Source organism: Chelon labrosus (genome assembly GCF_963514085.1).
Source record: "Chelon labrosus genome assembly, chromosome: 10".
In the NCBI taxonomy this organism is placed as follows: domain Eukaryota; kingdom Metazoa; phylum Chordata; class Actinopteri; order Mugiliformes; family Mugilidae; genus Chelon; species Chelon labrosus.
Window position 1 is genome coordinate 6,300,356 of NC_140360.1, and position 19,146 is coordinate 6,319,501.

General features: G+C 42.0%; 1 protein-coding gene across 1 annotated transcript in view; it reads right to left on the bottom strand.

Annotated features, from left to right (window-relative positions):
• The window catches only part of LOC311493725 (tumor necrosis factor receptor superfamily member 14-like), a gene marked incomplete at its 3' end in the record, with an annotated part of 30,202 nt that overhangs the window by 1,960 nt on the left and 9,096 nt on the right, over positions 1–19,146 (bottom strand). The window contains exons 3-10 of the mRNA XM_084552497.1: positions 3,075–3,168; positions 2,738–2,869; positions 2,327–2,482; positions 1,258–1,345; positions 1,068–1,149; positions 812–843; positions 649–702; positions 488–539 (exon numbers count right to left, since the gene is read on the bottom strand). Coding sequence (XP_084408623.1) covers positions 488–539; positions 649–702; positions 812–843; positions 1,068–1,149; positions 1,258–1,345; positions 2,327–2,482; positions 2,738–2,869; positions 3,075–3,168 — 690 coding nt within the window. The remainder of the gene's footprint in view (positions 1–487; positions 540–648; positions 703–811; positions 844–1,067; positions 1,150–1,257; positions 1,346–2,326; positions 2,483–2,737; positions 2,870–3,074; positions 3,169–19,146) is intronic.

Below are 19,146 nucleotides of genomic sequence, written 5' to 3' on the forward strand. Positions count from 1 at the left end.
TTCTTCAAGTAAAATGAACTTCAAATGTTAAAACTTAAGTTAGAAACAGTGCAACAACTTACATTTCTCCATGCTCAACTTTTTTGCTAAGGCACACAGGTCCAACCAGGACAGTCTCAAACTTTGGCAAAATACAAAATAAAATGAAAAAATGAAATGTCTGTGATATTTTAGGAAATGTTTACTAATACTTTAAGGCTAACTAGCTTATATTTAAACTGTTATAACAGGCATATGCGGTATTTTCACATGCAAAGGCATCAATAGATTTCATTCATGTAATACAACAATCAGTCACCATTCATACATGACACAGTTTCCAAATAAAATAAAGCGTCTCTATGTCACTGTCAGCAGGGTGTTCATGTGGACTGAGGCAGGGTGTTCCAAGACAGAAGTTGATCTACTGATCTGTCTTTTCTGTTCTCTGAAAAGATAATTTGACAGCATCCAAACGTATAATAACTGGATTCTGGAAGAAACGTACTCCACAGAGAATGGTTTCATCTGAGAGTTTAGACTGGTTACACAGCAACATCCTGAGGAGAGAAACACATTCACTTAAAGCAGAAACATTTGTAGAGACATCACACAGCCAGACGATCCTCAGTTAATAAACATTTCACTGAAGAACACCGGCTGTCTTACCTCCTCTGAGAATGGCATCGATTCTTGGACTGGTTCTTGTGTACCTTGGACATTCTTTTGGGAAGAAAAAAAAAACAAAAAAAAAAGACTTTAATTCCTTAGATAAACCCAGTGCTGTGATCTGTAACAGTGCACATAACCAAATAGTGAGAAATAAACATACCTCTCTGGAGTTGTCTGCATTTCTGTTTCTGACTATAATTGAACAAAACCAGTGAAAAACATAATTACCAGCACTGTCATGACTCAGCAGAAAACATTATCATCCATCAAAGATGTGACAAAACATAGAAAAGAAGAACATTTTCCTGCTATAAATGAAACCTACCTGTTGGACATATTTTCTTTCTGTAGACGTAGCACAATCCTGCTACTATTAGAATGTCTAATAAAACCACCACACCAGTGATGGTCCTTACAACATTTGAAGTTTGTCCTCCACATACAGAATCAGTTGACGTGTTTCCTGGTGTTATCAGCTGAAGGTTCATTGATTCACATCTGGAACAATAAAGGGACATTTTATAGAGAAATGTACAGATACAACAAATTCATGGTTATTATAAAAAAATAAATGTGTCTCCATGTGTGATGTGAAGATTTACTTACTGTGTGTGTTGGAGACAAGATGTTAATGTTCCATCTGAAAATGTTCCATCACTGCAGTCAGAGCACACAGTGTCTGAGGAGGCTGAGCCTGCACAGACACAAGTTATATGGAAGTTGAAACTAGTTCAGTCTAAAGTATGAAGAGATGAATTAATGAGTAAGTAATGTGTTGGAATGTGGTTTATTAATCTATGAAGAGTCAGACTAACGTAGAAACATGGTCTAGATGAGTATATTCATGTCATGTTTAATTACGTTTAAATGACAAATTGTCTTGTAATGTTTACAACTTAAGAACAATGTTTTACAATCAAAGACAGGAAATCTTCAGATATCAAGACACCATTAGAGTGCAGGCTTTAGAATGAGAAAACACCTGAAATTACACCATTAATCATCGGAACAGTGAAGTAATGTTTTATTTATTTATTTTTAAGTACATAGAGCCTCGTTCATAACATGAGTCTGTAGTCTCAGACCATTAGTCATTTGAGTATCATTCATTGGGAAAAGGAAACAGGATGAAAAGATAGTCCTCCAGTTTCAGGTGTGAGTTCCAGGTGGATAAACACCCACAGACGTTCCTATTTAAACTCCAATATGACAGGACAACTGAGCAACGTCCACATGATGGCTTGTTAAATTTGTCTTAAATCTGTCACAGGATTAATATGACAAAGTAGTTTTGGAACCTAAAAAACACTGGAGTGCTACTCATTTACTGCACCACATCAGTAAAGGTGGATAGAAACATCTTTATTAGACTTTTGGTGCTTATTTACTTGTATCTAGTGGTCAGAAATCAACACGTGGAGCAAACTGTCAAAAAGATCAGTTTCCTTTGTTCTCATTTAAAACTACTACTTTACTGCAGCCAGCCACCAGGGGGAGCTCTAGTTGCTTTGGCTTCACTTCAGAGGAGCAGCTCTATGATAAAGACATTTATTAGACTTTTAGCTCTTTACTCCCATCTAGTGGTCAAAAATCATCATGTGCAGCTTAAATGAGCAAACTGTCACAAAGATCAGTTTCCTTAAACTTTGTTCTCATTTAAAACTAGAAAACCAACCTTTTTCCCTGATGTATTGTCCTGGATGACAGACCGTGTGTTTCTGTGCTGCTGCACATTGGTCCTTTATTGAGTCAATACAGAAGAATCCCTCAAGTGGTTCACAAACTGTATCTGATGTTGATGTACATGACCTCTTTACCTTCAGAACAGAACCTGTCAACACATATGGAAGTTACAAAACATGCAGAAACAAAACTCCTATTGTGTTTAATCTGTTTCTGATTTAAAGATACCTTCAGTGGTTAGAACAACTTTAGAAAATGTGACACAATAGTCTCTTCAGTTTATGAATTCATAGGAAACATCTGCATAAATTAACTTGTCTGATGTGGATTTGATTTAAAATTCACCAGTTGAAAAAGGAAAAACATTTCTACTGATAAATAAATAATATTAACAGAAATGTACCTGGATCACAGTTGGTGCATGGGAAGCAGTGCAAACGTCCAGTAGGTTTATCCATATAAGTTCCATTCATGCAGGGCAGACATGACGTACTTATGGACTCTAAACTAGAGCAATCTCTTTTAACACTGGTTCCTGTTGAAAAAACAACCAGCAATTTCATTTCAAACAATCTTTTTGTTTTAATTCAACTGAAATATAATCTTCAGGGTAAGGAGCATGCTGCATGCTAAGTAAAGATTCATACACTGTTATCTGTTATACTGACGTTAGTATTACTATCATCAGATGAAGGCAAATAAAAAAAGGAGTATTAATAAACATTAATGTATTTTCTTACCAGGTAGACACTTCAGGCAGCATCTATTGTCTATCTGATACTCCTCTGGATTACATGTGAGGGTTTGACAGCACAAGACTTTCATCACAATTATCTGTGAAGAGAAGTTAAAAGAAACGACGTCATAAAAACGATCATCTCATGTTTCTTTGATCCGTCCATCTCTCCCCTCTGACTTTTCTTAACAATGAAACATGTCTGGATCATAATAGGAAGCTTGCACAAGCAACCGATGAAGGCATTCTTTACGGGAGGTCAGTCTCTTCTTAAAACACTGTAAATTTGTTAAAGTATATACATAAATATCATGATTTTGAGGTTAAATCACTGACTTTTAAAAAATCAACTCCTAAAATTAAAGAGAAGGAACAAATATCCCGTCACTCATCTGACAACCAGTTCTACTATAATAATGAAAGTTTCTGTTACAGGTCATTTATCAAACACTGTCACATAAGAGTTGTTGGTATTTGTGTTATTTAACACTAATACAAGTTAAACTATAGAATAGATTGGTCTGTAAATGCAGAGAGGATTCATTCTGTACTGTTATGGTGGAGGAGTTTTCTATCTAAGACACAGTGTTACCGAATGTACAGACTAGAGATGCACCGATATATCGGCTGGTGACCGGAATCGGCCGATTTTCACGTGATCGGCCATGACCGGAGACCGGCCGGTCAGTCTGACATATGCCGATTTTTTGCCGGACAAATGCACTCGCATTTACATCGCGCAACATCAGCATCACACGCAGGCCAGTTGAAAGTCTTGCCTGGGCCCGGGACGAGATAATCTTAGACGATCTTCTCTCTTCTCTCAACGGTAGCCTGACTCTGTCCCTCCGCCGCTCCGGGACAGCGGGCCCCTCCCGCATCACTCTCTCTGTCACCTGACTGCAGCCGGATCTCTCTCCTCTCTGTCTCATCCTCTCTGACGGAGCTACCAAACTCAACTGTTTCTGTCAAAGATAACGTGTTGTGTCGGGCTTTTATACAAGCTAATGGACGTTAGCATTAGAGCTAGCCTGTTAGCTTACGTTACAAGGCTGGTAAACGTTGGCTGCGCTGTTTCTAACCTACGTTCACTTTACTAGTCCCAGCTTCACCGTCACCACCTTTTTTTAAATATTTGTTAAGAAAATCTTTAAGGCCTCTATTTTCTTCTCTTTTCTTTCCTTTTCTGAGCACCGGACTTCTGCTGACCGGACATTTTGAGCGTAGCCTACTTAACTTCAAATCAAACGGCAACATCAAATTTTGATCAGTGGCCAAACCATTTTTGTGTTGGGGGTGGGGGGGTTCTTGACCACTATTTCAAGGACAATTAGGAAGAAAACAAATAAAAAGCTTTTATGTAAATCAAATATTAAATTTTTTTTCCCCCACAAATAGGCCTATTTATTTTTTTTTTCCCCCACACCAGGAGTAATTTATATAGTTCTATTTTTATAGTGATAGCGATTATCTGTTCAAAAAACGTTCTATTAAAGAAAAGATAATATTAATATTCTATTAAAGAAGAGAAGATAAATCTTTGTGTGTGTTGTAAAGTGGTTAGAAAAAATGAAATCGGAATCGGCTAAAATCGGTATCGGCAGGTCAAACTCAATGAAAAATCGGAAATCGGAATCGGCCGGAAAAACTGTAATCGGTGCATCTCTAGTTCAGACTGGTTGAACTCTGCTCTACAGCATATCTCATCAGAGGGTAACTAGAGAACATACAGTTCACTTTGAGTTGTTGGATGCATGTGAGATGTAAACAGGACTTCAAGAACAACCCCACTGCTTCTATCCCACTAACAGAAAGAATCTCCCAGGATTAGGAGGATTAGAGGAGGAGCATTATGATTTATTATCCTGTGATTTTCTGTAGTAAAGAATCTTACCAGAAAAACTGAAGTTCTCCAAGATGTTCTTCTTGAAGTCTTGTTATATAGCAGGTAAAACTTTTCTTGACCTGAAGACATCTCAGTGAGATTTGGGATGAGGTGAGTTTGAACATCAAAGACATCAGAACATCGTCTGTAAGAAAAATGAAAGGTTTACAAAAACTGCATTTTCCAGCAGGAATCCTGGTTATACATTGTAGTTACAGTTACATATATCAATAACAGTGTACATTCACTATACAGTTGAGTTTCAGTTTATAGATTTCACTAAAAGTTTGGACACACCTTCTCATTCAATGGTTTTTCTGTATATTTATTATTTTCTAGATTGTAGATTAATACAGAAGACATCAAAACTATGAAGGAACACATGAGGAATTGTGTAGTGAACAAAGAAGACTTAAGAAAACCAGAATGTGTTTTATATCTTATATCACTGGCTTTGGCTTTGATGACAGTTTTGCAGACTCATGTTATTCTCTCAATCAGCTCCTCTTTTCTTTGTATTTTACCACCTTTCTAAAGCCCTTTGTACGTTGCCTGAAACCGAGTCATCTTCCTCTTCTGTAACCTACTTTCAAAAAGTAGAATGGGAGTTAGAGGGAGGTAGAGCTTTCAGCTATCAGGCTCTTCTCCTGTGGAACCAGCTCCCAGTTTGGGTTTGGGAGGCAGACACTCTCTCTATTTTTAAGGTCGGGCTTAAGACTTTCCTTTTTGATCAAGCTTATAGTTAGGGCTGGACTAAACCATCCCTTAGTTATGCTGCTATAGGCCTAGGCTGCTGGGGGACGATGCACCAAACACATGTCCTCCTTCTTTCTTCTCTCTCCTCTCTCGCATCCTCCACTTTCTTTTCTCTGGCACAGAGCTATTGCCCTCTAATGCCCTCTAATTTCCTATCTACTACTCGTCACGCAATTCTGTGCTATTACTATGTAGAATGTTTACTGCTCCCCCCCCCTCTCCCCCCTCTCCTTGTGAGTATCTCTGGCCTGGAGTTGTGCGTTTCCTGTGGAGCACTATACTACATCTGTTGTCGTGGTCTCATCAGCCTGCCCAGTCTTCATGGCCTCCTGCAGTTATCCACTCCTACCTGAATGAACAATTCTCAGACCTGCCTGTGATTCCTCTTACATTTTCAAACTTTCATGTAATATCATCAGTTTGTATCCTAAGATTCCACATGTATGCTTTGGTCAGATATGCGTATCTACTGTATGACAGATGTATGTTTATCTTGCTGTTCTCTTCTCTCTTTCTTCTGTCTGTACCCGACTGGCCTTAGGCAGATGGGTCCCTCCATATGAGCTGGGTTCTGCTCATTGACTGTAAAGTTGGGCATTTTAACATGGGGGTCTATGGGGATTTGCTCCCTTTTGGAGCCAGCCTCAAGCGGTCACTCGATGAACTGCAGTTTTTTGCACTTCCGCATTGGCTTCAATTTTCAGACCCGGAGGTTGCCGCCTTCTGCTCACGATTTGTATTGTTATTGAGGCTATATAAATAAATTTGAATTGAATTTAATTAACCGCTTGTCCAGTGATGGGACGCGGGGGGCGGTAAACTAAATAAAAAGAGCATTATGGATATGGCTTGTGCATTTTTATCGTGTATCTTTTTGATGATGTTCCTTTAGAGATTTGTGGTGGTTTTGTTACGGATAGATTCATTTTAAAATTACTTTTGTCTGAGTGCTGAACACGAGGTCTGAATAAAATGGAGGATTTAGTTTCTGACAGGTGTGTTACATCCTACAACTCTGTTCTTCACTCGTGTCGTACTTATTTGTTCGACAACTCCACCCTGGTATTATGAAGAGGGAGACGAGCCATAGCACTGGAGAACGGAGACGGTGTTTAGAGTAAACAGGTCATATATAGAAGTTGAATCCTATTAGATGAGTCATAATTATACAGATATCGACCCATGAGGAACTTACCGACGACGACCAACGTAGAAACCAAAATCCAACAAAAAACGTAGAAACCAACGAGTTAACGTTAAGAACAACATGAAAAAGGGGTTACGTGATGCGTTGACTCCGCCAAAAGAACAGTCAGTTTAAAGATTCTCTTCTTTTCTTCTTCGTCAGTGTCGAGCATTCAAAGCAGAAGTATCGCGACAAGATGTTTCGATACCTCGCTTCATCAGTTGAAAAATCACGTGACTCCCCAAATGACGCTTCATTACGTCACACGCGTATTGGCCGTCATCGGCGACGTGTCACGGGATTGTCAAATTCACAATCAGTAGCGGTTTTAGGCACGGGCGAAACCGGGCAGTCGCCCGGGGCGGCATTTTTTCATGACACAAAGGGGGCGGCACGAGCACTTGGAAAAAAATAAACAAATAAATCTGCGCCGCTACATAGTTTTCTATTATCTGTCATATCTGTGTGGGGATATTGTCGCCCCCTGCAGCTGCAGGCGCCCCTGCTTGCTGAGAAGGTGTGTGTGAGAAAGGGAAAGGGGGACGCGGGGGACAGTTCACCTCTGGGTCTCTCCCAAATTGAACGGACGGGGGGGGGGGGGGTCCACTGTATAAAAGGGCTAAAGTCAATCACACCTTGACTTTCTTCCATATAACGCACATTTCATTCATAATATTATAAATACAGGCCTATAATTCCTGCACATTTTAGTTTTTATGAATTGTGTGAAATGGTCAAATAAAAATAGGTAATACAAAACGATTATGTGGTCACCAAGGTGAATTGGTTTAGTCTTGACTTCTGGTCTTGAGTGACAGCGCTGGGGGATAGAAATCTGTTGATTGTCGAGTGTCAAATAAACAGAGATGGACAGAAAAAGGTCAAAACCATCAGGTAATTCAATGTAGAACCGCCACTGCTCACAATGCTTATAAATGGGCACAATCCCTCAGATGGTTGTGGATTTTTGAGAGGAGGAGAGTTTTGCATATGTTACGTAGTTTCATTGATTTTGTCAGGATCTATGTTTCTCTTTTGGATTGCTTCTGTCTGTTTCTCTCTGGAGCTGGGCGGAACTGGAGCCACCTGCAAACACACCTGCAAGCAATGGAGCCTCATCAGCCACCTACTCTCCTTGTCAATAAAATCCTGGTTCAGTCCTCCACTCGTCGCCAGATCGTCTGCTTACCTCAGTAGTACAGTGCCTTGGCGTTTGTGCTAACGATTCCTTCAAGTGTAGCGAACTCATTTTTGTCTCTTTGTCTTTAGCTCCCGGATCGACCCACTCACCAGTTTTTTCGCCTTCTCCTTGAGATCCTCACCAGCTCCACCAGTTCGCCTGCCATCTTCCCTGCACCTCTTCCCCGGTTCTCCCTGGAAACCTCACAACCTGCTTCAGACCTGCCAGCATCTTGTTTCCTACAATAAACCGGTTTTATAACCACAACTACTGCTTCGGGTTTGTGTTTGAGATTTGTGTCCAAATTAAATCGGCAAACGTGACAGATTTAGAACGAGGGAGAGTGAAGCTTAAGGTAAGATTAGTATAACATTAGATTAACTTGCATACTCACATTGGCACATAGGCATTCACACACTATACATTGATTTACATACCTGTATAATTACATACAAGAGGAACATACTAAAGCCTAACTCAGCTGAAATTATCTTGTTTTTAAATAAAAATCTCTAAACCACCCAAATCCCCTCCCCAGTCCCCCACAAGCATTTTGTACAACTACTGTCATCACCGTCCCTAGATGCACAAGCATTTCACTTATTTTGTAAATATATTTTTGTATTTCTATCGATCTTATAAAAGCATATATTTAAAACATACAGTATTATATGATGTCAAACTCATACAAGTATATTATTTTCCATAAAAGAAAAAATTTCAAGATGCACATACTGTACATCCTTTTGTTAAACAAACACAACTTTCTGTTTCACGACCCTTCGTTTCATGCGAATGCTATGTATAATATTATCCAGCAGATGTCTCTACATTTAATTGTATCAAATACTTCGAAAAACCTTAACCATTTCAACGCAATTGCTTCAGATTGATTCAGTGGTTCAGAAAGCTTCGGTTTCTCCATCAGTAATTGATACAGAGCCAGCGCTGGGGCTTCTCATCAGCCTCCTTAGGCGCGGTCTGGTAGAGGAAGCCCGGAACAGAGCATGCACAGAAGTTTTATTCTAACTACGCTCCGCCCGAAGAAAATGGGAGGAGCGAGGCCTTTTGTATGGTGGCCGAGAGAGCTCAACGAACTGCAACTTCAGAAAACACGTGCAAATAGACTTACAACACCAGCAAATACAAAAACGCGCTGCAAACTCAAAAACGCACTGCAAACACATAAATGCGCTGCAAGCACAGAAACGCGCTGCAAGTTCAGAAACACGCTGCAAAATACCTAAAAAGCGATGGACCTCGTTTGCTCAAACCCCGATCCTCGCGAGGAGTTAATGACTCCTTCTCGGCAGTGTTTGAGGTTTTGGTCCATTTTGATCATTTTAAATACAAATAATACCTGACTGCTTTGCTGCAACTCCTAACAGAACATCTCAGAACTTTATTTGGTAAGTTAATTTTGAGGATTATTTATATGTAAAGTGTCTGTGCCCAACATAGCTAGCCTGGCAGCAGAAGTTAATTAGATAACTAGCCGGCTAATGAATTAACCTTAGGGTAGCCTTCCAGCATAGCTTCGGTGTGTTAGCGAGGCTAACGGGAGCGGAAGCTTGTCACGGTTATCAAACCGGCACCCAAGTTAAAACGTAATATTGAAGTTTTAGAATTTAGAGGGATGATACTTTTAAATTTTTATTCCACCACGTAAAGTAGGAAACGTTTATGTCATGTTGACGTTACTTTTTCCATATGATCAACGTTACTGTTGCACTGTGTAATAAGAGTTATATTAAGTATGATATACAGACAGTGTGGCAGACATGGAGGAGGCATCAGATCACAACCTTGTCCTGCTAACTCCTAAGTATGTCCCGCTTGTCCAACGGCAGCCTGTGTCCAAAAAGACTGTAAGGAGGTGGACACTAGAGGCTGAGGAGGCCCTGCAGGACTGCTTTGAGTGCACTGACTGGGAGGCACTCTGCCAGCCTCATGGGGAAGACATCAGCAGCATGGCGGACTGCATCACAGAATACATTAAATTCTGTGAGAATACCGTCATAACACCCCAGACGGCTCGTTGTTATTCCAACAACAAGCCATCGATTACCAGCGACAAGAGGACTCTGCTGAACAACAAGAGGAGAGCCTTCAGGTCCGAAAACAAGGAGGAGCTAAGGAGGGTACAGCACCAACTGCGGGACAAGCTGAGAGAGGCCAAACTCCAGCAGAAGAACATGAGGGAGGTGTGGTCAGGAATGAAGGAAATAACGGGCTGTGGGGGGAGAAGCAGGCTTGGAGCATGCGAACGAGCTTATCACCTTCTTCGAAAGGTTTAGCTCCAAGACTTCTGTCTCCTCTTCCCCTTTCCCCCACACCTCCCCACTGACGCCAACGCTCCCACATCTCATGCCCCCTACTCCTCCCCCTGCGGTGAGACTCCAGGATCAGACCATGGGAGCTAAACTCACTACACCTCCTGCCTGGTTCCTGTGCCCAAGAAGTCATCCCCATCTGGCTTCAGTGATTACTGTCCAGTTGCCCTTACGTCCCATGTGATGAAGGTGCTGGAGAGGTTGGTGTTGGCCCACCTAAAGCAACAGGTGAGATCTTCTTTAGACCCCCTACAGTTTGCCTACCAGCTGTGTCTGGGGGTGGATGACGCTGTCATCTATCTGCTGCACCGAGCTCACTCACACCTGGATGGTGGTGGAGGCTCAGTGAGAATCACATTCTTTGATTTCCCCAGTGCGTTCAACACCATCCAGCCTTTGTTGCTGGGTGAGAAGCTGTGGCCGATGGGTGTTGGTGCGTCCACTGTCTCCTGGATCACTGACTACCAGACAGACAGGCCACAGTTCGTGCGTCTGGGTCATGTCCTGTCTGATGTGGTGGTGAGTGGTGTGTGAGCCCCACAGGGCACTGTGCTTTCTCTGTTCCTATTCACCTTATACACCACTGACTTTCAGCACAACTCAGAGTCATGTCAGAAACAGAAATTTTCTGATGACTCTGCAGTTGTAGGGTGTATAAGCGTTGGACGGGATGAGGAGGAGTATAGGAGGCTGGTGGACAGATTTGTGGGGTGGGCTGGAAGGAATCACCTGCTGCTTATTGTGGACAAGACCAAAGAGATGGTGATCGACTTCAGGAGGAAGGGAACAGCTCCTCTGCCCCTCAGCATCCTGGGTAGGGATGTGGAGATGGTGGAGGATTACAAATACCTGGACTTTTGTTTTTCCTTGCACATTTGCACGTTTGTTTGGTTATTGGTTGTAATTTCATTACATTTCATTGCAATCTAATTTAACCTTTTTAATATTCAGTTTTAATAGTCACTTATTCACTTATCTTATAATTCTTGTAAATATTGTGTATATATTTTTGTTCTTTTTCTAGTTCTCTATTTTTTATTGTTGATTTTTAGCTTTTTGTTATATTTATGTATGGTGTTGAATGCCTGTACATTGCTCCTGCAACAGAAGAATTTCCCAGTTTGGGATTAATAAAGAAACTATCTATCTATCTTCCTTATTAAGGAAAATGTCCATCAGTTATGTTATCTTAAATAAAAACTTGTCAGTGTTCCAATTACTGTACAAAGATTGGGGAATTTAAAAAAGACAATGTGTGTTAGTGCCATTTTCCATATTGTAATTTAGACTCAGATTTAGATATATTATTTAGATTCATATTTACCGATTGTTTATTATAGCATGATTTGCTTGTGCTATGATTTGCATTGTTCTATTTTGCGTTCTAGTTCAGTGCACGTTTAGTGTACATGCATTGCAGTACCTAGACTGACCAGAGAGGCATAGAAGTGTGTGCTGAGCCATTCCTGAGGGTGTTTGAGCACATCATCCACAGTCGTACAGACAACGATGAAGACCGCTTGTACTATTTAGAGCAATTCACCAGTGGTGAACCAAGACAACTTGTGAGAAGTTGCCAACACATGAGCGCACGATGAGGCTACAGTGAAGCAAGAAAGCTCTTGACTTATCACTATGGCAATGAGCAGAAAATAGCTGCGGCCTATGTGGACAAGGCTGTCAAATGGCCTCAAATCAAGCCAGAAGATGCCAAGTCACTTCACAGCTTCTCCATCTTTCTCTCCGGAAGTAACAATGTCATGAAGGACATGGAGTATCTCGAGGAGATGAACAGCCCGAGCAACCTTCGGATCGTCATCTCAAAGTTGCCCTTCAGACATCGTGAAAGATGGAGAGTCGTAGTTTTCGACATACAAGAAAGGGAAGGAAGAAGAGCAAAGTTCTCTGATCTTGTGACGTACATCAACAGACAAGCTAAGATAGTTTCAGACACACTGTTCGGTGATCTCAAAGAGTCCTCCAGAGTGAAAGAAAAGAGCAAGTCAGACAGTAGCTATGCCAAGGGAGGCGGACTGAAAAGAACCATTGGTTGTGCTACTAGTGTTAAACCAGATGAATGGGATGCCTCAGAACCAAGAAAGAACAAGCAGACAAACAACGCCTTTCAAGAGCCATGCCTGTACTGCAACAAAAGACACACGCTGAGCGCATGTAGCAAAATAAGAAGTCTGCCAAACAAAGAGAGAATTGAGTTCCTTAAAGGTAAAGGACTTTGTTTCGGGTGTCTGACCCAAGGGCACATGGGAAAAGACTGTAAAAGAAGAGCCACATGTGAAATCTGCAGCAAGAAACATCCAAGTCTGCTTCACAGCAAATGGGATGAGAATGCCGACCAAGAGAATGCCAAGCCTGAGAAAAGTCAATGCTCTAATAGCGGGCACTCAACCCTACAAGAAGATGCGTCAGCCAAGAGTGAAGTCACAGCAGTCACCGGATCCGGAGGCAATGACTGTATCCTTTCTATTGTGCCCATGTGCATCAAATCCAAGAGGAGCAACGCGACACTAGAGACGTACGCGTTCATGGACTCAGGAAGTTCCGCTACGTTTTGCTCCAAAAGGTTGATGAGACAACTTGGGGTTCATGGTAAGAAGGCTCAAGTGCTACCCCGTACAATGGGCCAGGAGAAGCCTGTGTCATGCTTCGTGCTCTCAGATCTAGAAGTGTGTGGTCTGACAGAGAACAAGTACATCAGCCTGCCAGGCGTCTACACCCACACAGACATACCTGTAACGAAGGATAATGTTTGTTGTGAATTCCCTGCTGCGAGGAGTACACGTCACAAAGAGACTGATGGACTGTTTGCGCATGCGCAGTGTGTTCGATAAACTTTCTGTGCAGTTACTTAGTTGAGTTAATCTTCTGCCGATCATCAGTGCTTTTCTTCATTCCTTTGTACTGTACAACAGTGTGCGTTGGTGACGATGTAAGTTACGTGATGAGTGAATGTTGTTCATATTTCCAGTGTGACAAGAGCTAATAATATTAGCAGGGTAATAAGCTCGGTTTTGTTTGTTAGCTTAGTATTTAGCATGTCTTACTGAGCCCCATAAAATATGGACGGCCGATATGTAACTCAGTTAATTATCATACATTTTATTTCCTTCTGTGAATGTTTATTTAGCGGTGTAGCTGTCGTTTAGTGATGGGTCCAGCAAAACCGATGCGTCGGCGCATGTGCGGAGCTCATAGAGCGAAACCCCGTGTCGGTGCGCGTATCGCGTTAAGAAAAACTCACGTGACCGATACAGACGCTGTTTCGGTCGTCACCGAGGCGCCAAACTGTGTTTATAAGGAAGCGCATCTATCAAAGGGATGGTGTTTGCCAAAAAAAATCCTGGAACTGTGGAATCAAATCAAGTTGTAATATGGAACCCCAAAGAAAGAGAAAGGTCTCCGCCGTGTGGGACCATTTTGATCTTATATCGGCAAATAAGGTATTTGTTTTTATTTCATCCAATTGCTCTTAGTTTCCACTTGATCTGTCAGAATTCAAATCAAAGTGACTCTTAGTTTAAATTACTCATTTTATTTTCTGCAGGTTAAATGCCGCATTTGTTATACGGAACTATCGTATATAAATAAAAGCACCTCCTCAATGCTAAGACATTATAGAGCTAGGCACGAAAATGAGGAGGCCACAAATACACCTGCAATAAACACAGGTAGGCCTAAACAGGCATAAACAGACATTTTACAACTTCCTCATGGTCGCTTTTGTTATTAATGAATACATATATTGTTTTTATTATTTCATTTTTGACCATCAAGCTTCCAGGAAGCATGTGGTTGACCAGGCCATAGTAAATTTTATCATCAAGAACTGCCAACCCTTCAGTACGGTTGAGAGTGAGGGCATCAGGGAACTGCTTCAGGTCCTGGAGCCATCATATGTTTTGCCAACCAGAAAGGTTTGTATAGAAAAGGTCTACAGAAGTACTTATATTTAATTAATGTGGTATAGAATTTAAATATATTGACGTGCTTTTGGCTTAACTTGGTTTAATTTTCAGACTGTCCAAGAAATGGTGGCCAAAAAATATGAGGAGGAACGAGAACGAGTAAAAATGGAAGTACAGCAAGCTGTCGCAGTGAGTATAACAGCTGACATGTGGACATCTGTGAATATGGATGCTTACTTGGCTCTAACCTGTCACTATATTAATGAGAATATGCAGCTGTGTACATCTGTGCTGGGAGTGCAACACTTTCCGCAAAGTCACACTGCAGACAATTTGGCCCAAGTCAAAAGGGGCACGATGGATGACTGGGCCATAACTCATAAAGTAAAGTGTCTCGTGACCGACGCAGCACCAAACATGATTGCATCCACAAAACAGCTCCAGATTCGGCATTCGGTTTACATTGCACATAGTCTAAATGTAATAGTAAAAAAAATCATGTGATCAAATCCCAGCATTTACAGCAATCACACACAAATGTAGGCAAATTGGAACATACTCCAGATCAAGCACCACAGCCAAAGAGAAGCTTGCTCAAGTGCAGCAACAGATGGGACGGCCAACCCTGAAACCTATCAATGAGGTACCAACACGTTGGAACAGCACATATCAGATGCTGGTGAGGCTAAATGATGAGAAGGAACAAGTGTGGGTATCTCTGGCCTCACTAACAACAGACATAACTCCACTAACGGCTGATGAGTTTAACATCATAGGAGAAGCACTTCTTGTGCTTGCTCCTTTCCATCAAGCCACAGTGGAGTTGTCTGGGGAGCAGAGAGTTTCAGGGTCAAAGGTCATCCCTATGATGAAAATGCTATGTCATGCACTTGAGCGTAATGCTTCAGCTTTGCACACACAGGCAGCCATGCACCTACACCAACACCTTAGGCGACGAGTCACAGACACTGCTTCCAATCTGGAGTCATTGAGTGTGCTGACCCTATTGTCACGTCTAGGGGTATGATTCCCGCTTCGGGTGCGAGAGGTCCCGGGTTCAAATCCCGGACGAGCCCCCATTTTGTCACGTTTCCTACTCAGGGAAACAGACAAAAATGTGGAGACCACACCAGACAAGTACTTTTTAAAGAAAGAAGTTTATTAAACAACATAAAAACCAAAAAATCAGTAGTCAGTTGTGTTTTATGGATGCGTGTAGGTAAGTGAGGTGGCTGAATGTGTATGAGTGTGTGGATGCAAAAACCTAAAGTTACTCCAACCTAATTATCACCAAACAACATCAGGTCCCAAACCGTTCCCACACCATGTGGTGGCCAGACCAAATGCAGAGACAATGCCGAGCCCATACCGAGAGAATCCAGAGAGCATCCAGAGAGAGACTGCATGGCCTGAGCAGAGTACTTATGCTCAGGCCTAGTGGCCACCCCCACACCTTGCCAGGTGCCAGCTATTCAGCCTGATGAGCAGGCAGCACCAGGACTGGGAGGAATCTCCTCCCTCCGTCACACTATCCATACTTCTGGACCTCAGATTTAAATCACTCGGATTTCGGAGTTCCTCCAAATGCTGTGAAGCAGTGAATAGATTAAAATCGGAATGTGCAGCTGTAATTGGGCGCGTAGCAACCGAGCCACAGCCTGGACCGTCTTCACAACAGTTATCGGCACCCACTGCAGGCATGTTATGTTCAGTTTTATCAGTTTATTTGTGCATGTATTTGCTTACAAATCATGCACAGGCTTGTAATTGATGACTCAAACTAAAATGCCAATTTGTTGTTTTTTAGATAACCTCTGGCAGCAGCTCGATGAGGACGTTGGCAGGCAGACGAGTAATGCCACAGCGGACTCAATTATTGAGGTGCAGCGGTACCTTGCTGAGGGCAACCTCCCCAGATCCCAGGATCCTTTACTGTACTGGGCCAGCCAGAAGAATAATTATCCACACCTCTTCCGGCTGTCACTACAGTTTTTAAGCACCCCAGCTTCTTCATTCCTATGCGAGCGGGTGTTCTCCAAAGCTGGAGAACTTGCATCGAAAAAACGAAATCGACTTAATGCGAAAACCCTGGAAAAGCTTGTTTTTTTTTTGAATAAAAATTTGTAAAATAAAAATAAAATAAAATAAAAAAAAAAACCCTCTCTGCCTCAAAGACAAGTACATAAGCACATTCACACATTCACTATAATTTTCACATGTTCACATTATTTATTGACTACATTTTAAAGATATCAAAGATTTTTTACACTTAGATTAAGATATAAAATAACACAATATAAACAACAATAACGAATGATATTGTGTATATACTAGGTCATTCAATCAGTATGTCAGTGGAGTCTCAACTGTGTTGCCTGCAATAATGTTTATGGTCCAGCAGGTGTCCCTATTGAGTGACACAGCACCGACACAGTATCGATACGGTTTGGGTAATGTGCCGCAACGCTTCACGAGGGCTCATCTACCCATCACTACTGTCGTTCATTGAGGCTGCTATTATATTGATGCTAGCGTGTGAAATTGACCCGATCGGTAGCCGACGGGGCTGTCTCAGTTTAGCTTGGTCATGTGACCTGCCTGTTGCGCCAAGCTGTTGTGCTGTTTAATGATCCTACACTGCGTCCTACTGGTGATTTGCAGTATGACACGTCTGCCGTAATTTGTGTTATTCTGTTATTAATGCTACTGTATAGTAGGTTAATTATCATTACTATTGTTTATTATTGTTGTCCTCTGCAGACATCACAAACCACACACTCATGTACTACAGTGTCCTGTTCAGTTGGATAGAGGTCAATAAAGTCATCTAAAGGAGAGAAGTTGCTGCGTCTTCTCTGACCGGAGGATTAGGCCAGTATAGACACAGCCAGAGTATCATCACTGAAACTGTTCCGTCACAATGTTCCTGTTGAGAAGGACCTGGAAAGATGGCCGTATCTGCAGAAAGAAGTAAGGCTACCACAGATCGACGCAGATGTTGAGATACTAATGAACGGAATGAACGCTCACTCTGCGATGGAGCCGTGGAAGATAATCCACAGCCAAGATGACGGGGCTTACGCGGTAAAGACCATCCTCGGTTGGGTAGTTAATGGCCCTCTCAAGAAAAGTGACGATCACCACAAGTCAAGCCACTACAGTCAAAGGACTTCAGTCAACAGAATCTCAGTCAGCAGCCTGGACAGTATGCTGCTGCAACAATACAATCATGACTTTCCAGTGCAAGCCTGTGAAGAGAAGTCCGAAATGTCGTGGGAAGACGTTCAGTTCATGAAGTCTGTGACTGAGACAATCTAGAAAATCAATGGGCACTACACTTTTGGGATGCCTCTCAGGAACAAAAATGTGGTGATGCCAAACAACAAATGTGTTGCCAAGCAACGAGCATCTAACCTGAAAAGGAAACTCCCAAGAACTCCAGCTTCCACGATGACTACAAGACCTTCATGTCAGACCTGCTGAACAAAGGCTACACAGTGGAAGTTCCTGAAGACGAGCGCAACCGCAACGACGGCAGAGTATGGTACATTTCCCATCACGGCGTGACCCATCCACAAAAGGGAAAGCTGCGGGCTGTTTTTGATTGTGCCGCTTCGTTTCAAGGGAAGTCGCTGAACGAGGAACTGTTGCAGGGTCCAGACGGTCTGGTTGGAGTCCTGGAGAGGTTTTGACATGAACACATCGCACTCATCTCCGACATTGAAGCGGTGTACCATCAAGTAAGAGTCCCTGATGAGAACTCCGATCTTCTACGATTCCTCTGGTGGCCACAGGGGGATCTAAGCCAGCCTCTGCGCAAGTACAAGATGGTGGTACACTTGTTCGGGGCCAAATCAAGCCCGAGCTGTGCCAACTATGCGTTAAGGCGGACTGCAGAGGATGGGAAAGACAGGTCATCACCTGAAGCAGTAACTACAGTCCTAGAGCACTTTTACGTCTGATGAAAAATCAGACGTAAAAGTGCTAATGCAAGTGCTAATGTAAAAACGTCACTAATGAAAGAGTACAGAAAAGGATTAAAATGTAGAAAATGACTCTTTAGTTTAGTTAGGTAATTGTCATCCCCATGATGAGCAATTAGGGGCCGGAAATGTTAGTGCCATTTTCCAAATTGTAATTTAGACTCAGATTTAGATATATTATTTAGATTCATATTTACTGATTGTTTATTATAGCATGATTTGCTTGTGCTATGATTTGCATTGTTGTATTTTATATTTTGCGTTCTAGTTCAGTGCACGTTTAGTGTACATGCATTGCAGTACCTAGATTGACCAGAGAGGCATAGAAGTGTGTGCTGAGCCATGACATGGTTAGCTCGCTGGCAGAAGGAGAGTAAAAAACTGGTGTGATTTGTTTTGGTTTTTCGGTATTCATTAAAGGACGGAGCGAACACACTGTTTTCTACCGTCGTTCATGATCAAACACGCGTAGAGACTCGTAACCACTCTCAGCTCCGTCTGAGAGTGGTTAAGTGAATGAATATGTTGTGAAATACTTACCGACCACAAGGAGGAAACTTTAGCCACTACAGTGTGAGCCGCAATAATCGATGAGCCATTCACAGCGTCAGATAACTAACTCATACTAAACTTATCCCAAAAATTGACACTTGAACATGCATCAACATTATATGAACTACCTAAAATGACTGAAACCATCCTTGAAAAAAAAAAAATTGACGTGTATTATAGTGTTTTAATTCAGCCCAAGTCCCGACAACTAACACGGAGGATGTGGAGCTTATGACCTATACTGCAGCAAGCCACCAGGGGGAGCTCTACTTGCTTTG